A 27,287-nucleotide genomic window follows, 5' to 3' on the forward strand; every position below is an offset into this window, starting at 1 on the left:
CGTGGTTAATGCGTTCCATGAACCAAACAATAACAAATAAAATGAATAACAAATTGCGCGATATGGCGACAATCTATTTATCTTATTATTTACGGTACTTTAAACGTTTATGAACCCTCCCCATACTGACATTAAACCGCCTTATGTCTGTATTACCTTTTCCCACAATCTTATCGACTGTTTAAAGCACTTTTGTGTCTCATGGAAGTCCGAGACTCACAGAACGTAGCGCACCTCCGGATGCTGTCAGCCAATAGAATGCGCCTAAGGTATCACGTGACTGCCTACCAAAAATCCACGATGAGGTGAAGTTGTGAGCGTTGAAATGCACGAGGGCACACTGTACAGTAATCCTTCGCATATTCCAACCTCAAAATTCCCGGCTTCACCTCATCACTGATTTTTAGCAGGTAGTCATGTGATACCATACGTGCATTCTATTGGCTGACAGCATCCGGAGGTGCGCTGCGTTCCGAGACTAATGGACCACAGCGCACTTCCGTGTATTAAAGAAACACTTAAAAGCACTTTAAACAGTGTGGGGAAAAGTAATACAGATATAAGGTAGTTTAATATCAGTATGGGAGGGTTCATAAACGTTTAAATTGTCTTAAATAATAAAACAAATATTTTGTTGCAATGTCGCGGATTTTTGTTTTTTGCGGGCGGTCCTGGAACCGCGAGAAACGAGGGATCACTGTACACTGTGCTTGGCAATGTATGCAAACATACTGTACATGTTAAGTTACTTTCACCCATCATGACTTTTAAATTATGTCTCTGCTGTTTTCTGATGACATGCTTCTATTGACTTTGTCAGTTTGCAATCTTCAGCATTCACTGAAGCAGTCTACAGTCAAATCTGGAAAGGCGGGCTTTGACACGCAACCCCTCTACATCTGAGGCCATGGTTTTCTGCTGGAAATTTGTGGCCTGCCTTCTCTGGGTTCTGGATAAGTTACTGCCACAAGGGAGTGAAATTAAATATCTTGGTATATCGCTCATGAGAAATGTGGATGTGGTGCAGGAGATGAACTAATGGTTTTATTGTGGTTAAGAGAGCTGAGCCATAAAACGTCTTTAGCAGTTGATCATTCTAGCTCTCATCTATGGTCATGGTGGGTGACCAAAAGAATGAAATGATGGATCCAAAGGAGCTTCCTTTGTAGGGTTGCTGGACTGAGTTTTATGCCATATTTCCTCTTTGCTGTAACGGCTCTGCTCTACTCGACTCGGCTTTGTATCCTTTACTTTTCTGTGGTTCATTTTCCGTTATAGGGTAGGTGGATGACACATTGAATTGCCATGAGTCTTCTGCGTGACACACACCTCTCACCTACCTCTTGTGATTGTCTCGTCAGCTGTTAAAGAAAGGAATATCTGTACATCTACTATATAGAGAATCTTAAAAGAAACTCGGATGATGTGGTTTGAAGTTAATGCTTCAAGATTTGGAAGGTTGGTTATCTTCTTCCCGACAACATAATATATGTACGACTCACAGCTCACCAAAGAAATGGATGGCATGTCATCTGCTGATGCATTAGTTGTACACAATATTTTAAGGATGAGGACAATATGTCATCTTCAGATAACTCTTCTTATTTGACAGAAAAGTCTAATGAAAGAGGCCCATCATAAAATGGGAAAGTGATATTCAGCGTTTTGCAGTTTGACATATATGATGCTTATAATTCAACATACTTTGACCCCTGAAGTTTAATTTTACTTCTTTTTTACTGTTGCTTGTGAATTCCTCAAGTTTACGGGTGAACCATACTAAATCACTGTGGAATGCCTTACCATTTGATGTATAAAGGGGTTTTTCATTTTGTAGTACAGCTTCTTCATGACTCTTTTAGAGAAATCCAGTCATGGAGACAAGAACTATAACTGGTCAACATGGATTGACTTTGACCGTGTTTGTAGATGGTGAAAGTAGAGACAAAATACACAGAAGGTTACGGGCTACTTTTTCGGAAACCCAACTCGCTGTGACAGTAAATCAATGGATGTAAACACTTTGACTGCTTAGAAATAGTTTCATGCAGGGCAAATTAAATAAAGGTGGAGTGTAATTAAATCATGATGTGTTACCACACACATCATGTGTGCTGCCACTGTGATAATCAACAGGGGGAATCTTACTCTTAAATCTACACTATGTGTATCTGCATCAGGAATCATTTCAATAATACTACACTGAGTATATATTCAACTTTAAATCTAGTGCTAGCCCTGTATATAAGTGTAGTATTTTAAACTTTGCCCTTAAATTATCTCTTAAGTTATATGGTGTCCGCTAGTCCTAAAATAGCAAATAACCATTCCCATTAAGCAAAATAACCAAACAACATAAGCAAATGTTATAGTAGCATAAACCTCTCTGTCCTTGTGTTCCCTTCAGAGAATGTGTTGGGCGACATATCAACACTTTCCTTAAAAACAGGGCAAAAATTTGACTGAGTATGGTTCCTTTAATGGAGCAGGAAAGATAACACCAGTGCCTCCCTCTTTCGCTTTTTCTTGCTCCTGCTGATAAGATAACAATGATTCCACTGGCTGTGTGAAATGGGTATCTCTAGTTCAGCAGCCTTATCAAAGTTGTATTTAAGCTTTGTTGGGTCTTTCCCTTCAGTTTTGGCTCTTGGATAAAGTTTTTAGTTTTGCCATCCCCTGCTTCAGATAATGATAATGTTTTTACTCTGGTTTTCTTTCTGTAATATAAGGCTGCACTATTTTCATAGCCTGTTATTTTGCTTAAATGTCTGTTGCAGATACTCAGCTCAAACAACATAGTTCCATTTCTATAAAGATTCTCAGCCATCTAGGTTGTGAATAATCTCAACTGCATTTGCAGGAAAAGCTTGAAAATATTTTGTGTCTCATCAAAGAGATTTCTTCAGTTTGGAATGGCTGGTGGGAAGAGAGGTGTCAAAGAAGCAATAGAACAGAAGCCTTTGACATCAGCTGTGCTTCATGTGCAGTACAGTTTTAAATGTCCTGTCCAGAAAACTCAAATACTATTTATATGACTGTTGGGAGCAAATGACTCAAACATCATCTGAACGACTGTAAGGTGAATCCAACCTCAAGCGGTTGGGAGCTTACAACCCGTAGGTGAAATCTATGACCATGTTTCAACCACTTTTATGACTCCCTAGAAAGAGTCGTCAAAGTTAGATATCTGGAACTCCGCTCCGGCCGTTCATGAAGAAGCCTCTTTGATGAGAGGCGAAATGCCTTCAAGCTTTTCCTACAATTCCAGTTGAGTTTATTCAACACAACGATCCATATAACGCTACGAGTCATTGAATGGGAAACCTCTTCCAATCTATTTTAAATGGATGTTGGAAGGATTTATTCAGTGACTGGAAATGTCTCCAAAATAATTTAACATCAAGGATTTTTGTGCTTAAGTCTCAAAAAAACAATTTCTGCTGTGTCGTATTTCAACCTAGATAAATTAAACTGTCTGGCTGATTTGATTGAATTCAAACAAGGCTGCTCATTTTTTTTGCACACGTAGCCACAGATCGCATGCAGATTGTCTTATAAACTGCATCTTGGTGCAAATGGCTTTGCTACAAACATCTTCATAGGCCTCTGGCTTTGTGTTTTTTCTGCTCGTCTTGGTTCAATGCCCTGTCTGGCGTCACATGGATGGTCACAGTTTCTTGGTCTGAGGAAATCTATTTTCTGGAGCACACATTTCTATTTTGCATTGCTGTGGACACAAGAATTTTTTAGCCTGCAGTGCCTTAGTTGCAGCAAAGGCGTGTAGACATCACTTCAAGCCATCATGGACTTTCATTTGGACTTCAAAAGTGGAGCTGTTATTTAATTGAATCAAACCACTGTTAATCAGATCTTTTTGAAAAGGCCAAAGGTATAGTCTGTAGATTATTTCCAGTGCACATAGTCACAGCACCTTTGTTTCAAAAGGCCAAGCTTTCATGTACAAATGGAACTATCTAATATTTGGGTCACACCATACAGTCAGCCCCACAGACATTAAGTCTTACAGAATACTCATAAGTCTTATAGATTGTTTTGTATTTCCAAGTCGCTCTGGAAAATTCATTACATTTCTCAGGGGAAAATGCAGAGGCAGCTGCATCTGTGTTTGTGTCCCATAGGTGATGTCTATTTTGCTAGTTTTAGGATTTATTTCTAACTTTTTGGTATGTGTTATTTTTTTCTTCATAGATTTTCTGGGAATCTTGAGGATTTTCAGGTCAGGTGTCATAAGTGAGCGTCAGATGAAGTTGACAGATATGCAGCTCAAATGCTGACTGTGTGATTAATCCAGAGTGGTTGGTTGGTTGGTTGGTTGGGGGCTTCCTGCCTTGGATATTTAAAGAAAGTGAGACAATATTTTTCCATCCGTAATAAGGGCTTCCTCTGTGTTTATTTGTCATTTTCCACCACAAGGAAAGAAACTACACTGCAGAGGAAAATGCGAATGTGAATTAATTTAACATTTACATAATTGGAAAATTAAACAAAAAAGATAAGGTCAAAGAAACTAATTCATTCACTTGTTCTCAAACTGTTGAAACAGAGACTGGTATGCAGGAGTGACCCTCTGCGCCATTAAATTATTGGAAGCATATGTGTTGTAGGTCTCCGATTATGTTTGTTTTGTTATGTTAAACAGTGGCATTAAAATCTAAAAATGATGTTAGTTACTGTGCTGGTTCTGTCTTGAATGCTGCTACTCATAAAAGGAAATATGCTAGTCGTATAATGTGGAGCTGAAATGTAATGTGCAATTTACTCCGGGATTAATAAAATATCTATCTATCTAATGAATGAAGTTCGTACACATTTAGTACTGTGATTAAATGTTAGATACTCACCAAAAGATATGCTCGCTGCTTAAAATGCTGACAGACATGTGTTGATATGTTAATGTGTCTGAAATCTAAAGTGAAAGTCTCAATTTTTTATATGCTACAAATCCCCTGAATAGTCAGATAAATTGGCTGCTTCGGGTATGTGAATTTGAATGATCTATAATGCTAATTAGGTCATTAAGTTGTTTAAAGCTTTAGTTTATCATGCACACTGCCAACCTGTCTTATGGTTTGCAATGTTACTTGTGTAACAGCATGTCTTTCAGTGAAAAATAAGTCCAGTCAGTCCTTCAAGTTTAAATAACACTCTCTTTCTTGCATGTTTTGTAAGGTCATTATTGAATGTGTAGCTTTTTTTTTCCACATCCTCAATTTTCTTCAATGTATTTTGCTAAATCCCAGAGGTTGTTTGAAAAAATGAAACATGCAGAAGACAGCAGTGATCCTCAGCAAAATGCTTTGGATTAAGAATTAGAAGTTGGCTTATATATATATTACAAAGCTACTCAAAGTCTAGTCTGCCTTAACACTTACCAAAAACAATAACAGGACACAAAAACAACACATAGTTTCAAGTAAAGTCATTCTCGATTATACATCGTTTTCAAAAAAATACACGGAAAAATAATAATCAAGTTTACATCATTTCATTCGACTTAATGTCTGTCTGCCACAAATATTGGACTCTTAAAATCATGAGAAAACCATTAAAACCACATAATGTCATGTCATTGTACAATAAATGGGAATAAAATAAAACATAATAATAATAAAATATGTACGTGTACTTCCTATTTGTACTGTTAAGGTCACTCGTGATTCACGTGATTGTCATAAACCACTCTGAAACCTCAACAGCTTTGCACCTCTTCAGAAAAAAAAACAAAACCCTAGAACAAAACAGTGTTCATAATATGAAGGGTGGTGGAGCTGATATACTGATTGGATATTTTCTGTTTCTGAGGTCATTCATGCAGATCTTGTTAATTAATTAACACCAGACTTTAAGTGACAGAGCAGTTCATGGTAAGCTTTTGCTCCTTATAATTTAATCCTTGAGAGGAAGAGTAAAACACTTCAAGGAACTCTCGACCTGTTTTTTAAGTGCATCCAACAACATCAGCAGCTGTTGATGTTGATGATCCACTGCATTGTACTGTAGCGTGTAGCACCTTTAGAGTAAATTAAGAGGAGGAGAGGGAATTATTGTCGATGAGAGACAGAGTTATCAGAGAAATCTGCCACTATCTTCACCAGCCTTTGTTTTTATCATCAATGAAAAACAGTAAAGTATCCAAGGCATGAAGCCTGATGCTTTGAGTTGCTCACAGAGATAAAAACAAATAAGAGCAAGAGGGGGAGACAAGTGTTGGAGCTGCGCGAATGCGTCGGTGCTGCTCAGCAGGGGTTGTGGCAGAAAGGGGAACTGCAGTACAATAGTCAGATATGGCAAGACTCGTTTGTTCGTATCTCTGAATGTTTGTAAGTCGAATGTTGGTATGTTGAGGACTACCTGTAGTTAAATTATTCTAATCAGATTAGCCCATTTTATTCATAGAGCACTTTCCATGATACTTAAAAAACCTCAAAGGAAATGAATCGAGAACAGCATGTTGAAAGGGGAAAACAGTGCCATCCATTAAAAACAAATAGAAATAGTTAATACATATGTAGAGATAACAAATTGCACAACACTTAAAGATTAAATGCATACTGAATCAAGTGAGTTCTGAGTAGTGATTTGAATGTAGAGGAGTTAGTTCAGTGTGTTTTGGTAGGGAGGGGCAGTTGCCTTCACTGCTCTGTCACCTGAAGTCTGGTGTTAATTAAATCAATAAGATCTGTGTGAATGAGTTCAGAAACAGATATCTCCATTCAGCACATTGAGGCGCTGCACCATCCTTTACATTCTGAACACACTGTTTTGTTTTAGGGGTTGTTTTTTTTTCCTGAAGAGTTGCAAAACTGTTGAGGTTTCAGTTTATTTGTTTCTTGCAAGATTGGACCCGAAGTTGATAGAGCATGTTTTGGTATCTGCAGTGGAACTTTTTTCCCTGTGAAGCATTCATGTTTGACGTTTTGACACCATGTTATGAGAAACCTGTCTTATCTCTCTAACGATGAGTTGAGAGATATTAATGAGACTCGATAAATAATTAATGTACATGGATAACCTCTTATCTCATTTGTTGGTCAGTGACAGTAAAGGTAAAGTAAAGGCATTATGGACTGTATTTACTGTTGTACTTAAGTAGTCAAACAATGTACTTGCTGTGAAATATTGTAGACAACATGATCACTGATGAAAATGCATGTAACCAATTGTCCAAGGAACAAAGTGTTTTGAAAAGACTCCTTATAATCATTTAATACTTGTTTTAAAGTCCTACTAGTTTGTCCAAGACAAGAGTGAAGATCCAGAAAAACTGAATCAAAAATGTCTCAGTAGATGCACAATGCCATAAACAGGAAAGAACAGTATTTCAGCTTGATACAAGAAAGATTATCTATAGGAGTGTCGTCATGTGAACAGTAGTACTGCCTAGGAAAAGGTAGGTATATATTTTCATTGTTGTGGGATCAGTGCATTCAAATTCAAAGAGTATAGCATGTCTATGGTCATGAGGTTTGGGTCATGACCGAAAGAACAAGATCCGGGCATACAAGCGGTTGAAATGCATTTCCTCCGTAGAGTGGCTGTGCTCACCCTTACAGATAGGGTACGGATCTCAGTCACTAGGGAGAAACTCAGAGCAGAGCCGCTTCTCCTCCCCCATATTGAGTGGAGTCAGCTGAGGTGGCTCGGGCTTTTGTTCCAGACGCCTCCTTAGAGAGGTGTTCTGGGCATGTTCTACCGGGAGGAGGCCCCAGGGAAGAGCTAGGACACACTGGAGGGACTATGTCTCTCGGTTGATTTAGGAATCCACCCCAACCCCCCCAACCCAGAAGAGCAAGATGAGGTATCTGGAGAGAGGGAAGTATGGGCATCCCTGCTGAGATTGTTGCCTCTGTGACCCAGCTCCGGATAAGCAGTTGAAGATGGATGGATGGATGAATTGCATGTCTTCAACCTTCCCTACCAGAGGAAGCCCAGGCGCTCTGGCTCCCCAGACTGTTATTATCCCTCTATGTGTTGTTATTGAGAATTTAACAACCAGAACTGTTGAAAACCTGTGACTGTGTGGGTGTTCAACTAGATTTGATTGACGGTGCAGACGGACAACCTCAACACTGTCACCACAATTTAATCCAAAGTTTACTAATATCTGTTATTAATCTCACATTTGTCTCTATTGTACATCTAAATACAGTAGCTAAATGACTAGAACTAGAAGACAAAACACGCGTGGAAATCACTCGTGTGAAGCAGTGTAAGAGGCTGATTAAGAATGCCTTTTCTGTAAAATATTTCTAAGCATGTCATCTAACCATCCAATGAAAATTTCACACACTCCTCTGCTACACATTTATTTTGTATCTGCAAATGTGGTACTCGAGGTTTGAAAGAGCCTTAGCACGGAGCTGACGCCAACACAAATCAGCAGCAGTAACAAAAGGGATCTTCTTTTTATTCGTATTTCAAAGCAGGAGTTATAAACAATTGTTGCTTTTTTTTTTCACCATCAGTATTTATCTAGGGTATTCCATAATATTCCTCTTATTTTTGTTAAACTCTTATGAGCTGTTTGTTTCTGACTCCTTGTGTTTGTAGACATGGAACGCGATGTGCAGGAGAAGTTGCAGCTGTAGCCAACAATGGTGTGTGTGGCGCAGGTGTGGCCTACAATGCTAAAATTGGAGGTGAGTAAAGCAGCCATTTTTCAAAAATTGGGAGAAGTGTTGAGTTTATTAGTCTGAAATTGTTTACAGTGAAATAATATTCACAATAATCGTAACATTTAGTGTATTCATTGATTTCTTTCAGCTTGACTCCCTTTAGTGATTTGTTTGTTTTCTGGACCATTTATTGAGTTTTACAAGCTGATTAACTTTCTGTTGTTCAGAGACTAAAGCGAAAGTGTGATGCAGAGTAAGAACGAGAACTCTGTGAATTGTAAGATCTATCTAAAGTCAAGGTATTTGGCAGGGAAAGAAATAGCACTGACAAAGTTCTGCAGTTTTCCTCAAATGAGAAGAAATTTGCTCTTTTCTGACTTGTTCTTGTAAAACAAATGTGTCAAAGTCACCTGACTGTTGTTAAGCACTTGGCTCTGGAACCTAAGTCTTTATTCCACCAAATGGATGAGCAATACAAAAAAAAATTATCAAATTGTTGTAATTTCAGTATTATGTTGGTGTCAAGAAAACTGCCTGAAAACGGCGGGTCTCTTTCCACAATTCTGTATTGATGATGTGTCTAATATTGCCACCAGTATCTTCCGATTATGCCTGAATAAAGAAGATGCAGGAGTCAGAGCTCCATATGAAATACAGTGGTACCCCTACTTACGAAATTAATTGGTTCTGGCAAAAATTTCGTAAGTAGAAAAATTTCCAAGCCCCCCAAAATTCAGACATAAATGTTTTATAAAGCATAAAAATGCATCAAAACAGGTAACAAATACATGTTACAATTAGATTATTACACAATAAATGAGATTTGTCTATAATGTAAAAAAACAAAGAATAAAGAATAATAATGATGGTCATTTACCTTTTAACTGCTGTCCTCATTCTTTTTTGCCCTCTTATGTTCATGCGCTCTTGCCTCACGATGCCGAACAACAGAGTGAATTCCAGTCCTCCTCTTGAACTTCTCCAACCACCCACGCAATGCCTGAAACTCCTTAAACTTCCTTTTGTTTTAATAACGTGATGATTGTAGATGCATTACGGCCATATTCTTTGGTGAGATCAAAACTATTTTGTTCATCTTTTTTTTTCCTCTTTTCTCCGTCACTTTCTTGGGGTCCATAGGGAATACTCAAAAAGTTAATATATTTACGTAAAACTATCAGAACGCGTCATGGGATTGACGAGGACGCTGCATAGACACCTATCTATCTACACACAGAGGTTCCTCTTAGCCAATGGGATGCCAGGATGCTAGGTAATAGCCAATGGCAGAGCAGCTATAAGAATGATGCGTTCAGGAACCTTTGCGAGTAGCAGCCCATACTGTATTTTTACCTTTCGTAACTCAAAATTTATTTCGTAACTAGAGGCAATATTTTCCTGTTGAGGCGTTTCGTAAGTAGAAAATTTCGTATGTAGAGACATTTGTAAGTAGAGGTACCACTGTATAACCTTGACCACAAATTAAGTCAGAAAGGATGTTTTCCCATCCATCCATCCATCCATCCATCCATCCATCTTCAACTGCGGCCGGGTCGCAGGGGCAACGATCTCAGGAGCGATGCACAGACTTCCTGAAAAGGACACCCTAGCAGGAGCATAAAAGGAGCATAAAGCCCCTGACAGCATAAGGTGGGGGGGGGGTTTGCATTTGATGAAATATTCCAAGAAAATGTTAAGTAATTTTTGTAACAAAACAATCTGTCAATGACATGAAGCCAGCCAACAAGACTCTTGAGGAGCCCGTGGGGCCCCGAGCAGTCCCATTCACAGATGTTAGTCATAACTCTGCTTTGTTTTCATTAGCATTTATCTCCAGACTAAGTCACGCATCGGCCCACCAATCGTAAATTATTCCTCCATGAATCTGTTCACGTTGCGGGGGTCACTAGATTGTTTATAAACAGCTGTGATTTGCTAGCAACAGTGTGTGATTGTGAACAATCGGTCATGTGGTTGGTGATGCATAAATATGAAAGAGTCCTTACTGAACAATAATTGGTGATTTGTGTGACAAACGTTCATCAACCCTGCTTTGCTAACTTGCTGTTTCTGTCCACATACAATACATTTTGTCTTGGCACACACACACACACACACACACACACACACACACACACACACACACACAGACCCACACACACACCTGCCTTCCATCCTGCTCCCTCTGACTCAGTGGTGCCACAGAGAGCTCACAATAAAGTGTATTAATAACAAATTACCGAGCAACATGACGTTGATGCACATTGCCACGATGGTTATCATTACCGCTGTAACGAAGACCCTTCACACCAAGCAAGCATCGCACTTAATGTCATGTGCCCAGTTATGTCTTTTAGTTGTTTGTTCTTTTTTTATTATTATTATTATTATTTGGAAGAGGGGTTAAATTGCTTAGTATTCAGAATTGTGTTACAGGAAAATCTCCTCTCCAACAGAGTAATTACTGCTTTGGCTCCATCCCTCCTGGCATGTGTTCATGCCTGCAGGGCCAGGCACGTTGTCTTCAATGGGTTATTGAGGGCTTAACGTGAATGTCATCAGTCGCTGTGTTACCTCAGGGCCTGGGGGGTCCTTTATCAGTGATGAGGGTGCAGACATGTTCAGAGGAGAGATCTGATGCTGCTGACTTCAAAGGCTCAGACAGGGGGGTGCATTCAGGTATTATGAAAGGTGACATTCTGTACTATCTGGTAGACACACCAGTCTGTTGAAGTTTCTGTAAACTTCCTGCTCAGCTCTCTCTCTGTCTCTTTGTGTGCATGTGTGTGTGTGTGCGTGCGTGTGTGTGTGTGTGTGCGTTTGTGCGTCCTTGTCCTTCTGCATTCTGTTTTGTTTCCTTCTTGTCCTCGCTGCGGGTTGGGTGGGGTCAGCAAATGGTTTTTCTTGATTCAACAACCAGCAAGATTTGTATTAATGTACCAGTAAAATACTATTGCATCTGTTAGAGCAGCGTCAGCAGGTGAGTTCTTCTACACGTCCTCATTAAAACTGGAACTCTGAAACCATTCGGTTTGCCTTTTGAAATATTTTGTTGCTCCTCTTTTAAATACTTGATCGTTTGGACTTGCAGTCTAAATGATTTCTTACCATCTTCCTTTGACAATTTTTTACTTTTTGTCTTACGTCTCTAGTTTTGTAACCGACTATGCATGTAACTTATTTATTTCGTTTTTTGTATTTTTAACAGGAGTTCGTATGTTGGATGGGGAGGTGACAGATGTGGTGGAGGCACACTCTCTTAGCCTAAATCCTCAGCACATCCACATTTATAGCGCCAGCTGGGGCCCAGAGGATGATGGCAAGTCACTGGATGGCCCTGCCAAGCTGGCTAAGGAGGCTTTCTTCCAGGGAATCACCAAGGTCAGTAAGAGCATATGACTGAACATTTAATTTACTAATGCCTACCTTGTTTCTTACTTTGAGCTTCACTATCAAATTCACATCTGTTCTTTAAAGGTTAAACCTACCCTTGTCTTTTTCCTGCCTTGACATAAATGAGAAGCTGTCAGAAGTTTGGTTTATTATATTTTTCTAATTTTCTGTTTCAGCTTACTTCAGCAATTTTCATGTTGTTTGCTCTTATTCACATGTGATAGAGTTGATTGTCTCCTCACAAATACTTTGACTGTAGTGAAACTTCACTATAGTTACTTTCTTTGAAGGAACTGTAACGGTTTACATTTCATTATTCATTTTATTTATTCATTTTACTTTAAGTTCAATTGGTCTTGTCATTCTTTATACTCTCCTTGTCCTAAGGGTCAGAATTATCAGCCTTCACTGAATCCTCCCTAAAATTAAGCAACCTAATTAAATTTTAATCCCCAAATCAATTTTGTGTGAAGAATCATCCTGTCATGGCAGTGTTTGTGTTTTGTCTCTGGGCAGTGCAGAAAGACAATTCATTCAGTTTTTACAGCAGACCTATCATAACTTTTTTATACTGTATGTAAACACTAAGCTTGTAGCAGGCAGTAGTACGGCTTTACTACTTATAAAACACACCAATAATGGCCAGGTTCTCTGGGCAGTGCTGTAATGTTTTCAGGCATTGAACTACAAAATGTATTCCATTTTATTTTGCAAGTGTGCGATCTCGGCGGCACGGTGGCGCTGTCGCCTCACAACATGGCGGGTCCGGGTTCGAGTCCCGCTCTGGAGTTCACATGCTCTCCCCGTGTCTGCATGGGTTCTCTCCAGGTTCTCCGGCTTCCTCCCACCTCCAAAAACATGCGCTTCGGGTTGATTGGCAGGTCCCAAATTGCCTGCAGGAGTGAGTGTGTGTGTGCACGGCTGTCCGTCTTTGTGTGTGGGTCGTGCCGGGAGTGTCCCCCGCCTCACGCCCTATGCCAGCTGAGTTAGTCTCCAGCTCCCCATGACCCGCTACGGCGGAGGAAGCGGCAGAAGATGAAGTGTGCGATCTCCTAGTCATAAAAAATTAGCTTGTTGGACTAAGTTGCTTAATTTAGTGAGTTCATCTCTATGTCCAAGGCCTTTGAACGTAGAGGTGAAGGGTGAAGCCGTACCTGCAGGACAAAGATTTATTTTAGTTAGAGATCAGTCAAGAACACACTCCTCATCATCTTAATTCCGTGTGTGTGTGTGTGTGTGTGTGTGTGTGCCGTAGTGTTTTATTGTAGTGTGTAACTGGCGCTGTGACCGTGATTTTAACTGCTGGGTCAAAAAAGCCCCGTAGACAATCCCTGTCCTCTGGAGGTGCACAACTTTCATGGTAATGTGAAGGAAAGTGATGCTTCTTTTCTTTCCTAATATTGGGGTCACTCCAGGAAAAGTCTTCAAATATCAAGTTGATAAAAAGGTCATTATAGAGATTTTTCTGATGCTGGACATAGCTGCTGGGTTATTTTTGACCCAAAGACATCACAAGGATGAATTTTACATTTTATGCACATTTGAGATTTCCCAGTTTTCATCTCTGTCTGCCAATTTTCTGTTATAATGAGAGAATGTGGTTTATGCACTCTAGGTTTCTAAATAGTATTGTGTGTTCAATGAAAAAGCTTAACGTCTATTCACATCGGCACAAATTCATTATTTCTGAAAGCACCATTTATGTCGTTGGATGCTAGTCTTCTACTTAGAATTCACTTTATGTACGGGTTAAACCAAGCTGACATAATATGGTAATTCTGAGCTGAGGATTTTGTAACTGTAGACAAAGCTTAGATAGTTCTTTGCCCAACTCCAGTATTTATGCTGAACTAAGCTATGCGGCTGCTGGCTCTAGCTTATATTTATACCACAGGCATAAGAGTGGTATTAGTCTCCTCCCTCACTCTCTCAACATCCCGTGTCTTTTCCCAAAATATTGAACGAAATTGGGACAAATTTCTTACATTCCATCAAACTGATGTTGAAATCAAACCTGAACATGTTTCCATTGATGCAAATATTTTCTACATATTATTGAAAAGGACAAAATCAAGGTGAATTTGTTCATTACCTACTGGAGAGTCCATGAAGGTTGCATAGAGTATACCATTAAAAGAGTATATCTTTCTATCTGCTGCTAATGTCGCCATTTCTCATACGTCAGCATGCTGCATCAAGGAGGTTCTAAGAGCAGCTAAACAATAAATATGAGCTGGGAGGACTGGAACAGAGCAGCGAGCGTCCATGCAGAACAATGGTTTCAATAGATTCAATTGCTGCAGTAATTGGTTTATAATTGAATTAAACTGCACACTTTCTTTCGACTAGAATGAGTCATAATTTCACATCCTAAAATGGGAAATGATCCACATGTCACAATGTGTTTAGTGAGGAAAAATTGCCTGACAGCAGCACTATAGGACCTCTCTGGTTCAGTGTGTGTTTTTCTGGCAGGAGATAACCCCTGGCACTGAGATATCTTTATATCCCCCTATAACCTGCAGCAAAGACAGCACAAGGTCAGAAATAGGGCCGGAAGATTTAGGAGGATTAGCCAGAGCCTCAAGTCTCTTAATGTTAGCATATAGTATGGTTCAGACAGTATTGTACATACAGCAGAAAAACATTCTCCCCAACTTCTGTGCATGGTCAATGTGAGATAGAGAGGTGGGAGTCAATTAACAAAATTAAATGGATAATTAAATGGATAATCCTATATAAAACATAAGCTCATGCAAAGCCTTTGTCGAGGCCAAATTGAGGTCTGTTCATATTTGCCAGAGAAAGAGGTGTTGCAACACAGTGATAAGGCTCGGTATCTTTGTAGCTGTATGGACCGAGAAGCTAAAATATTGGAAATTATAATATGAAGTAATTTTTGATTAACCAACAGGGTAGACACAAGCCAACAGAGAGCAGAAAATACAAAACATTCCTTTTTCCACACATTTTCTGCCTCTGCAACAGCCAGAGTCTGAAGCAATGTATATTGTAGCCATCCATCCATCCATCCATCCATTTTCTTTAACCACCTTGTCATGTGCATGGTCAAGTTCAGGTAACGGGTTTATTACATTGCTGATGGATATAAAGCCCAGCATTCACACCCATATTTAAGTCACAAATATACTCAAAGTATATTGCATATTTTTGGACTGAAGGGAAAGGTAGAATGGGAAAACACGTGAACTCCCAGGTCCTCCGATGGGTGTGAATCCAAACCCATCTTAACTGGCTGCAATTGTTCAAGGCCAGGCTGACAATAACTAGTGACCTTTACTAGGACTTTAACTCCAAAAGGTCAAAAATGAAGGTCGCTATTCACTATCAGCCATAACTCAATAATGAATATGCTAATTATGACATCTAGTGATGCCCTAATGGTATCTTTCCATTATCCAACTTCACAGCCAGACACTACAATAACACAACGTTCTACAGGGACAGTTTTCCAGCCATTGTTCAACACTATGACTCAGAATCAGGATCAAGACAATCACATGTAACCTTCGGTCCTCTACTGCATTATTGACACTAATCTCAAGTGCGCACCTTGAATCTTTCAAGATCTTTTGTGCTACCACGTAAAAGATGTGTGTGAGGCATCCATTTATAATAATAATAATAATATATAGCTTTATTGCAGAACCATCCATATTTGAAGGCATAGTCTGCTTCCTGGCTAAACATTGTTTCTTATTAGACTTGGTTTTACTGGCAAAGCATGTAAAAGCATGCAGGAATTATGTTTCTGTCCATGTTTGTCATTGCACTTAAACACATATTGACATAGAACAGAACAAGAAAAACAAAGCTTGACAAAGTCAAGGCAGATCAATTTTGTATGTGGGTCTCTTCAGGAACAACAGCATGCTCCGACCCTTCGGGCTTCAGTGTTGTGAGTTAGTCCAGTGCAGATCGTTATTGATTTGGACCCCAAGCTACTTGTTTGAGTCCACCTTCTTCACTTCCTCTCCCTGGGTGATAGCCATTAAACAGGCCCGGATCTCTCTGCTGGTAGTCCAACACAGGTTCAGTGGATTTTATAGCATTATGGTGATTTGCATGGGCTGGCAGAACATTAAGTAAAACATCTCTAAGTGACAACAGCGTGTTGTTAACAGGAGATTTTTCACTGGGGTGTCACATCACAATATAGTGGGAATTTGCATTTTTTAAAAAAAAGCTTTTTGATAAAACTTCTTGGTTTTCAGTAGATTTATGATTCTGGACGAGCATGGATGTAAATTACAACCTTACTGGTTGGTGGGGGGAATGGAATGGCAAGGCCATAATTCTAGTTTTATATTTTACTGTTTCTGCAGATAAACAAGACTGGAGGAATAAATGGAATATACTGTGTGTCTCTCATCTTGACATTTTTCTTGCTTCACGCTGCTTCATTGTTTTTCTCTACATGTGGGATGTAAAAGAGGTCCCTCTCGTACATGCTTCGTCTGTTTCTTTCTTCTTTCTTTAGCATATGCATCTCTATACTTCCTGTTTTGTTCTACAAAATGAATTTGTCATCCACCCACCATTGGTGGAAAAAGAAGAGTTTTCATTTCTGACTTTGCATTGATGTTTTACTTTCAATCTGAAAGTCACCTTCTCTGTGTTGATGATTTCACACTTTGACAAAATATTTTTTGCTTGAATTGTTTTGAGCGGTGGGATATAGTAAGAGCGGAATGAAAGAGTTGCTAGGTGACAATGATTCTTTGGCATTGCGCTGAAAAATAGGTGCGTCACATAACAAATTTAAAAAGAGAGCTGGCAAGGCCTTACAAAGAAAAACAGTCCTTGCTCATCAAATTTTACGAAGAGAAAAGCAAACTGAAATATGACTACATACCTAAAGCAAAAAATGAAATTCAATGAAAAGCCCTTTTAAAAAGATGTGTCTAAAAGACAAAAGAATACTGAGGTTGTTCCACAACTAGAGGCTTTTTCAGAACTTTGTGACTACAGTTGCTCTCTGTTTTTGTCATGAACAAAGACAGAGAGAATATAGCCTGAGGTATTGGTCACACTACCTCTGGCTATATTCAGAGACCTAGGATCAGCACTGTAAGGACAGGGATAAACAGATCCATAATGTAGAAATAATTTCTAAATCTCAAAAATCAATTCTAAAGACCAAAAGTTATCAGTGCATGGAGGGCAAAATTGAGAAAGTTTCCACCGCTTACGAAGATCCTGGTAGCTGAGTGTCGCAGAAACTGAACTACATTCCATCGGTTTCCAAATAAAAAAATAAAAAAGAAGAACTGCTTATTCAATCAGCTTGAGACAAAGGGAAATGGGTTGGCCAGGACATCCTTTGTTTCTTTGAAAAAAATGTTATGTGAAATTTGAATCATAAACTAGCCTGATAGTTTTGGCTTCCTAGATTAAATGTGAATATTTTATCTCGTGTATTTTTTGTGCACAGTCGTCTTCCCAGATATCACATCATTCATCATGCCCCAGTTCTGTAGAATTTGTAATTACATTTCTTCTGTTTGTTACCAGATGTTCTGCTGCAGTAAGTCGCCCGGCATTATGATGTATTAATAACGGTTGTGCCTAAAGCAATTTGCTCGTTCTGAAACAAAGCGCGTTCAATAAATGACAAGGCATTATAGCGGTGAGACATGTACTTTTGTCAGACTGTTGTTTGTCACACTTCAACCACGTCTTTCTAAGCGTCTTTCCCTTTTTATCCTGTACATTTCTGAGGTTTGGTATTTCAGCATATGCATTTCTGTCTCCTGTTTCTACACCACAGGGACGTGACAGACTCGGCTCCATCTTCGTGTGGGCTTCTGGAAACGGTGGCCGGGAGCAGGACAGCTGTAACTGTGATGGCTACACCAACAGCATCTACACCCTGTCCATCAGCAGCACCACACAGTCTGGCAATGTGCCTTGGTACAGCGAGCCATGCTCTTCCACCCTTGCAACCACCTTCAGCTCTGGAAACCCAGGGGAGAAACAAATAGTGGGTGTACACACACACACGCACACACACAGAAGCAAAACTTCTAACGTCCCTGATTTTACACGGGTTTTTTTTTTTGCACTTTGAATCTTCGTTGCACTGTCAGTGTCAGCATGACAAAAAAAAAACATACATCTCATACCTCGTGGCAGTCAGTCAAAGGCTGATGCACGTTCATCCAATATCAACCGTTTTCAAGTACATGTAAAGAGGAATTCTCAACTCATAAACGGGCATCAGTCTGTCAAAATCAGAGCGACTGATGTGAAACACAGCACGCACGGCTGACAAATACACAGAGATACACACATGTTTCTTTCAAACTGCTTGTGATCTTAAGAAAGACTCGCCTCAGGGACGTACACTAACATGAAACAACCATAACTCTGTCATTCTCGACTAAATGCACCAGGAGCATGCTGCAGGCCAGCAAATACTCAACTCATCAAATGTATTAAATTGAAGAATGCACTGCATCAGTTACTTTGTGGAGCACACAGTTTTATTTTATCCACACTACTATTTTTTTGATCACTTTGTATAGTTTTATGCTTTGGTTGTTTGTGGGTGGACTGCCAAGAGACCAATCAATGTGTTGGGTATGTGTTAATTTTTTTAACTGATATTTGTTTTTACTATTGATTAATCTTTCAATTTCATGTTATTTAAAATTACATTTTAGTGGAGAAGCTGGAACCAGCGAATATTTGGCCTTTTTTTTTTTTCAGCACCTCCTCTGACACCTCCTCTTCATTTACTTGCCTGACAGGAGAATCGGATCTCTTCTTCCTGCAGGAACTGATCATTAGTGCTGCAATCCGTCTGATGAGAAAGTGGCAAACCCAGAATCTGTCCCTAACCTTCACAACTAGCTTTGCCCTCTGCCTTCTTGTCACTGCTGACATGCCCCATTGTGACCCAGACAGGCCTCATTAGTTTTGTGGCACTGGAAGAGACTATGGTGCAAACATGTTACCAACACCACCCGACCTGGCTGGGCTGATTTGGTTGACAATCACTGGCATGGCCCTTTGGCTGGGATCCACCGACCTGAGGCTGAACCTACCTGCTCATCCCTTCACCCCCCTCCCCCCACCCATCTCCAGTCACTGCAGACCGACTTCGTCTTGTCCTCTCCTATGACAAATTCTCAGCTTTTCTCACTGTGACCTTTCCTCATTCTGAGGTGAGGAACTCCTTGTGTATCTGTTTCAGTGTCTTACTCTCTCCTCTCCCTCTTGGCTCTAAGGTGACCACAGACCTGAGGCAAAAATGCACAGATTCTCACACCGGGACGTCAGCTTCTGCCCCACTGGCTGCTGGGATCATTGCTCTGGCTCTGGAAGCCAAGTGCGTAAGAACCACACTGCTACGTCTCAACCTTCTACTGAAACTATGTGTCATCCTTTTTACAATGAGCAATCAACGATGTAATCACTTCTTACATGAGAGGTGTTCATTTGCGTGTGCGCACACACACACACACACACATCTGGCAGTCAGCCGTGTGCCTGAATCCCAGCTCAGATTTTTTTTTTTCCCCTCACTAAATCAAGCTTTTGATAATCAGTTAATTAGCAAGACAAATCAGCAGCTGCAGCCCACACATACATCTGAATACCTGTAGAAACTCCACAACGCTTCTCATCATCGCTCATTCTAGACCTCAGCTGCCAGAATCCACGTTCCCATCAGCAGCTCTGTGTTGTCCATTATGTTCATATCTTTATCTGGCATGCATTCAATCCTCTTATCAGTCAGCGGTCGTCAATTCATAAATAATTTACTCACATTAGCCCTCATGTGTCAAATCAAATCAAGCATTTACCTCAAAGCATAGTTTCATTTCAGGGGAACATCCACGCCGTCCCATTGTCACCTCTGATATCCTTAGAGAAGGACGCTTGACTGACAGCTTCAGGTTCACTCCACACAGTCTATCCTGTCGTATCTGTCAGCGAGCAGGCCGCTCCCCTTTCTGACAGGCAGCAGTAATAACAGGATAGCCAGTTTATCAGACTGGGACCACACTCGTCTCATAGATGGAATCATTTAATAGGCGGAGTGTTTTTGGCCGTCTGGTCTTTTATTATTTTCCCCTTTACTCTCAGCAGAGGTGACATTGAGTAGATGGGCAAACTTGTCGATTAATAACACATGAGAGGGTGTGAGATGTGAATGCTGATGCGAACGTATGGTCCACGGTGTGTGTTTGTTTTTTTTGTTTTTATCTGTCGAATAGTGTTGCACCAGTGTGAGTCATGCTTTGATTATCTGAACCCACAGAGCAGAGTTTTCATCATCTCCTGTGCTGCGCCTCCCAATAAATCGATATGAAGAAAAAACTGTTTTGTTGGCCTTACGCTGTGTGGAAGGTGACCCCCACCCCCCAGTCCCAGACCTTATTAGAGAGTATTACCGAATGGTGAAGACACAGAACTCCACTATATTGCATCAACTATTTTACTGTGTTCCCTGACCTTTCATCGCTATACCTTTATAATATACCTTTGATAATGGCATTAAAACCGTGGTGTGAGCCTTTCCGTTTGTCATGGTTGACTGACACACCCTTCAGGCTGCCTTCCTGGTTCTGTATAATATGTCACAAGTGTACCTCCTCATATTCACTTTTGAAACAGCTGAGGTCAGCAAAACCTGGCTTTTGTCATTGTTTGCACAAAGTAGACATAATACCAGCAGTCATCATGATTTCCTCTTCTTATTTTTCTGTATTTGTGCAGCATGAACCTGACCTGGAGAGACATGCAGCACTTGGTGGTGAGAACATCCCAGCGCGCACACCTCAGCGCCGTAGACTGGAGGACCAATGGAGTGGGACGTAGAGGTAGAGGCTGGCGAGACCAGATCAAGCTTGTGTGGTATTGTGTGTGTGCCATGTTTGTGCCATACTATAGGTTATTCTGAATTCCCCCCCCAAAAAAGTATTTAATGCAGTTACATGAATCCAACTTGCTGCCAATAGAGAAGTAATTACCGTGGAAAGACTCGTTGAATTTAAGAAAACACTAATCTACTCTGTACACAGTAAGTTTATTTGTGTGTTTGCTTCTGTGCAGAAAGTAATCCCACAATGCCGTCCTGTCAGTTGTCTACCCCACTCACACGTGACACGATCATCACTCCAACAAAGATAAAACGATTTTCAGATATTTCACACATTTGTCTGCGTTTATGAATAAAAACGTCACTGATAATAAATTAAAAAAGCACACATACTGTATATTCAGATGTTTGCTTGCTTCAAAAATGGATGACTAATCTCAGTAGATCCTCAAGCTCTTAAATCTAAAGATGGACACAGTTCAAGTGTGTCTGAAGTATCTCCATTTGTGACAGTATGCTTAAGGGCTGAATATAAAACTTTACTTTAACTGAGTGGATGGCTGACTGTCATTTCTTTTGATGTGATATTATGTCCACCGCAATCTGCCCACCTGCCAGTCGCTACATGCTTTTTCTTTTCTCCCCCACAGTGAGTCATTCCTACGGTTATGGGCTCTTGGACGCAGGTGCTATGGTGGCTTTGGCACAGAACTGGACCACAGTTGGACCGCAGCACCAGTGTGTTCACACCATGCTCACAGAACCAAGGTTGGGGGGGGGGTCATTTGAAGCTCTGTCTCATGTGTTTAAACTACAGTGAATCCAAACCACAGTAAAAGCAATTGTTGTGAAATCCAGCCCGGACTGATTGATAGCATTCTGCCCAGAGCTGTGATGGTCGCATAGATTTGCAGCACAGTCTGTGTCCGCTTCTGCAGCCACACAACATTAACCACTCTGCCCACCACTTGTCAAAATCTGCAGAGACGTTGGGAACAAGCTGGTGTTCAGCAAGAGTGTGGATGCCTGCTGGGGACGGCCAGAGTATGTCAGCTCTCTGGAACACGTTCAGGCTCGCATCACGCTCGCTCACAATCAGAGAGGAAAACTGGCCATTCATCTCATCAGCCCCCTGGGAACACGTTCCACCCTACTGTTCCCCAGGTGAACAAACACACCACCTTCCACATCTAAAAACCTATACTGTACGTCTGTCTCGCACACAGAAGAACACGCCATGAGTTTGTGTGTGTGTGTGTGTGTGTGTGTGTGTGTGTGTGTGTGTGTGTGTGTGTGTTTTGTTTTTTTCTGGTGTACAGGTATTCCCGCAAGCATTCTGGCTGGGGAAGAAGTGTTCGGTGTACTGCGGAAAAATAAAGCGAACATCTTCCTGTCTCCCCCTGTTCTCTCAGACCCAATGACTTTTCAGCAGAGGGATTCAATGACTGGGCCTTCATGACCACCCACTCATGGGATGAGGACCCACGAGGGGAATGGACCCTGGAAATTGAGAACGTGGCCTCTAATGGTCGCGACTATGGTAATTCCATGTCATTAGCTGCTCAGCCCGGTCGCATCAATCACACAGTTTTGTCGTCATTAACTGTCCCCTCATCAACTCAAGTCCTTCTGCACATTTTTCACGCCTGTCCTTGTAGCCTGTCCTCAGTTTCCCCTAAACTTCCTGTCCTCTCATCTGATTTAGTTGGAACCAATTTTTGGTTCCGGGGGCACAGCTTTCAGAAATATATCCCGATTAAAACCTTACAACTGCCAGGCAAACAAAATATCCTTTTGCAAATAAAAGTTGCAGGCAACCTTCTGAACTTTTGTATCTTGAGAATTATTTTTACAACTCTTGTATTGAGCTGCATTTTCTGTTAACAGGCAAACGGAAGCATCTTGTCCAAGTCGAATCCTAGAGCTTTACTGCGGCTTTGTTTACTTAAAGCATCCAGGGAAATAAAATGCAGTAGGAATGCATCTGTATCCTCAGCTTCTGTTTATCCTCCTCCAATGTTGTTTAGTCCACTGTCATCACTCTTTTTTTTCCCACCCCTTTATCCTGTCCTCACTACGCTCTGGGTGAATCGTTGCATTAATATTCTCATCCACATCTCACACTCTCACCTCTCTTCTCTTTTTCTGTTATCTGTCGCTCTCCGACTCTCTCAGGTGTGTTGAGTCAGTTCACCCTCATCTTGTGGGGCACCGGACCCAGCATCATCAACCCCTCATCATCTGACTTCCCTCGACCGTCAAACAACAGCTGCAAGACCTTTGACGCTCAGCAGATCTGCATTGGTGAGATCATTCACACACAAAACTGTGAACGGGAGCTACTTAAGTTGAATGGGCTCATCTGTATTAGCTCTGGCACACAGTCATTAGTACTAAACAGGCTTTTGGTTGAGCTGTGCTTGGTATTTTAGCTTGCTTAAAAACTAATGTTGTGAATACAGATTGCCTGTTTTAGCCTCTCTTGTTGTTTATCAAAAAAGTCAGGATATGCATATGTGTATATACATATATGGGATGCATAAAAGAGCAGCGACAGATTAAAAAAACTGCATCAGAGCAAGATCTGTATCAGTGCTGAAGATGTCCAACGTTGTCAACAACTGTAGAGGAGCATGACTGCCTCATTGAAAGGCAGATGAGTTTGGAACTTAAGCTATGCTTCTAAGCATAGAGGCTTTAATCTCTACCGTCTTCTACATAATTTATTTAGAATTTACATTTCAATAGTTCCTGATTACACTTTTTTTACATAAGGCGTGTGTCCTAAAAACTTAGCTTCCTGGGAGTCACTCTGTGATTTTTTTTTTTCTTTTAAAAAAGGTTACAAAAGACAGTGTTCAGGTGATTCAACACACAAATATCTTTCGGTGGGTCTGGGGACATCAGCGGAAAAAGTAAAAATATACAACTTAGGGTAAACTACTTTATTAGCCCTAGAACATGATCCTTTAAAATAGTAGCACAATCAGTAATGCCAGTGATTTTTACTTGTCATCAAAATTCATTAAAATATGACAACACATGAGAAATGAGAGTGCTTTTCTTTTATTTCCAATTGTGACAGGTCTAACAAAATGAAAGAAAAGTGTCGTGGGGGGACCCTAAAAAAAAGTGACAAAATTACTGAAAAATTACTTGTTACAAAACAAAAAATTAATTTAAAAAAAAAAGGATACTGGAAACTTTGTCTTTGGTTCACCCATTCCTGGGACATTTAAGACTATCCTGGTGAAAGCACTCTGTAAGGAACAAGGGGGCACTCATACAATCGCAATATGTTGAAAATTATGTAAATACATATACTTGAAAATCACCTGGCGATGGTGTTCTGGGGTTAAAATGATGACTGTAACTCTTTCCAGTGAATTTCCAAAGTAATCGTCACAGAGGAGGAAATGTTTTAGATGGTAGGTTGATTGTTTTATTGTATATGGTGAGAAAAGATCTTCCTTGTGTTTCCATCTTCCATTCTCCATCCAGAGTGTAGCCCCGGCTTCTACCTCTTCCTCCAGGGCTGCGTGAAGCTGTGTCCTCTGGGCTTCACCTCAGGACAGCAGCTCCTCAACCTCTCCCTGGAGAACTGGGTCGACTTATATTCTGTCCAGGCCTGTCTGCCCTGCAACCCTGCTTGCCTCACCTGCTCTGGCACAGGACTGTCAGACTGCCTGTCCTGTCCGCCTCACAGCCATCTGGTCTTCACTTCCTGCCTGCACCAGAACCAGGTCCTGCGTAAAACACCACCAGTTGGGACACTCCAGGTTGCAGGAGTCGAACCAGAGGGGGAGATCCCAGCAGCGGATAATGACGAAGGAAAAGACAAAGAGCCTCCAGAGCTCAGCAAAGCTCCTTCCACTCAGCTGCCAGCTGTCATGGCCGTGCTTAGCTGTGCCTTCATCCTTGCTGCCTTCGTTGGGGTGTTCTTCTTGTTGCAGATGCGCTCCCGTGGTGCCTCTTTGAGCTGGAGGACCAAACTGCCCTCTGTGTATTCAGAGATGAGGGGGGTGGGGGTGGGCCTTGGTTTTGGCATCAGCCAAAGAGAGGACAGGAAAGCACGGATATCCTACAAGGGGATCCCCACTGTGTGGGGGGACGAGGACCTGATCTCCTACCAGTCTGAATCAGACAGCGAGGAAGTGGACGGCCACGGCGAGAGGACAGCTTTCATCAAGACACAGAGTTCAATTTAGCTGCGCCTGCAGCATCACACAAAAACACAGGACAGCACATCAAGGAGTCAGTCGATTGTTTTTTATGTATTTATTGACATTTTTTAATTTCTCTCATTTAATACATGGTTTTTCTATCAGATGTATTCATGACCCATCATCAGTTTTAAAGTGTTAAGCACCGGCTCATTCTTGCCTAAATGGCCCGTCCCGCATTATCCTGCCGGATGTGTCAAAAAGGAGAGCTTCACAAATGTTGTAATGTGTTCCCATAAGACTGAATGAACAGAATGGTATAAATAAATAAAAACAGGTTTTATATATTATCAGACTCCCAATATAGGCCAAGGCTCTTAAACTCCTGAGAACTCTTTTCCCATAATGCAACATACTGTAATAGCATTATGCCTCAGGGCCTCCTAAAAGGTAAATGCCTTGTCCCTCAAGCTCAACAGTCCCAGTTTGCAGGACAAAGGAAACACGGTCTCCAAGCTCCATTGTTAGTCAAAACGTTCCTCATAACCTAAACCATCATATCTTTAGTTATTTTTAGACATATCAAGCCTCACCCAAAGCTAAATGTTATCCAGTGCTCTCTGTGATGAGTAAACTGAATTTCATATGTAAAAATAAGTGCAGTGTTCCCTGTGCAAACATTTGGCACATCAGAGGCAGTGGTATGAAAAATTAGCATTTCTTATGTTTTATTAACCTCTGCGGCGCATCCCTTTGGAGGTTTTCCAGGCACATCCACCTGGGAGGAGACCCCCAGAGTGGAGCCCAGAACTCACTGGAGGGAGTACTTATCTAACCTGGGAATCCCTGGGGATCCCCCTCCCAGGAGGAACTGGAAAATGTTGGTAAGAAGTGCAGTCAGTTAGAGGGATAAACACCTTTTATTGTACTTTTTAGGATCTTATTCCAAGGGGTTTTGAAGCCAAAACAGTTCATTAATAGTAAAAAAAAAAAATATCACTGCAGATTTCTGCATTGTACCGGGATGGCGTACTAAAACGTCCCGCGGGCTGTTTGATAAGCAGGAAACTGTGGAGGATGCTGTGTTTTAAATCAATGCGCAGTGGGAATTGCCACCGCAACACAGAAATATCAGAAAAAATCTCATTGACTTGTAGAAGAGTAACGCTGTTTGTGAATGGGGGAGACGCTTAGCCCAAAGCCGCTCAGCTGACCTTTGCCACATTTTTCTTTTCCATTGCAGCCAGTGGTGGGAGACATCATTTTCTCTTCATTTTCCCCACACAGCATATATTGATTTTGGGGCTTTTCTCCCAGAATGTCTTCATCTGCTGTAAAGCGCTTTCCCTTTTTTTTTTATCGTGAGCATTGTACATAGAAAGACAAACAGCTGTTTTATTTCCCAACTAAAACACTAAAAACTTGCCGCACAAGTTGAATCAAAAGTCTTTGGATACAAAAAAAAGGCCAGACTGGTGACAGTTGTTAAGATATAAGGGGATAATCATCTCGCAATTTTGTATGTTTGTTTTATATCCTTTTTTTTTATTTTTTTTTATTTAACTGACAGTTAATGTTAATATTGTGGAGATGTTTCATGCTGGAATAAACTTGAGTTCGGGTGTTGCATAGACAGGCTTTTTGTGCTGCCAGATCTTAAAACCTTTAGGGTTTAAACATCTCAAATACAGCCCCTAACATTCAAACAACACCCCAAAGAACAGATGGTTCACCGCCTCTTGTTTGTATCATTGTCTAAAAGTGGGATCACTCTGGGCGTTCAGGTTCTAACTGGGTGCCAGCATCCAATCTTCTCCCTACTGTCGAATTACAAAAAGTGTGCTGCCCAAAAAGCCTTAAAAAAAAAAAAAAAAAACCCCAACTGTTTCCACAGCCTGGATGCGGAGGCAACTTAAACTTTAAATTATTATAAATGGATCAGCTTTGTATGCGTGCAGGGGAAACAACGTGCTGCCAGCAGCAGCTTTAGTCATCAGCTGCTTTTCTTTGCAGTAACCCCGTCCAGGAGCAGGTCACTGGGTTCACGGGTGAACACGCTTTCATTCTAGGGGCTCATAATTAGATCTACTGGGAGAACTTCAGTGCGTCATGCTTAGCATTATAAGCCTGAACAGAAACATGTGACCACTGTGAGAGTGGAGTTTTTAAAACCTTTTATCTCCTCATTCACACCTTCACATGTTTCCCTTGAGCTATGATCGGGTTCTTCTTACCTCTTCTTTT

The 27,287-nt window shown here is 40.8% G+C and overlaps 1 protein-coding gene across 2 annotated transcripts in view; it reads left to right on the forward strand.

Annotated features, from left to right (window-relative positions):
* furinb (furin (paired basic amino acid cleaving enzyme) b) overlaps positions 1-25,101 on the forward strand; it is a 91,357-nt gene extending 66,256 nt beyond the window's left edge. For both annotated transcript variants that reach the window (XM_068312886.1, XM_068312887.1), the window contains exons 7-16: positions 8,572-8,660; positions 11,845-12,017; positions 17,821-18,033; positions 19,283-19,383; positions 20,778-20,881; positions 21,531-21,648; positions 21,865-22,044; positions 22,293-22,420; positions 23,056-23,184; positions 24,382-25,101. In XM_068312886.1, the coding sequence (XP_068168987.1) occupies positions 8,572-8,660; positions 11,845-12,017; positions 17,821-18,033; positions 19,283-19,383; positions 20,778-20,881; positions 21,531-21,648; positions 21,865-22,044; positions 22,293-22,420; positions 23,056-23,184; positions 24,382-25,088 (1,942 nt within the window). In that variant the 3' untranslated portion in view covers positions 25,089-25,101. The remainder of the gene's footprint in view (positions 1-8,571; positions 8,661-11,844; positions 12,018-17,820; positions 18,034-19,282; positions 19,384-20,777; positions 20,882-21,530; positions 21,649-21,864; positions 22,045-22,292; positions 22,421-23,055; positions 23,185-24,381) is intronic.
* Positions 25,102-27,287: the final 2,186 nt, after the last annotated feature.

This window comes from Antennarius striatus, chromosome 4 (genome assembly GCF_040054535.1).
Source record: "Antennarius striatus isolate MH-2024 chromosome 4, ASM4005453v1, whole genome shotgun sequence".
Classification (NCBI taxonomy): Eukaryota; Metazoa; Chordata; class Actinopteri; order Lophiiformes; family Antennariidae; genus Antennarius; species Antennarius striatus.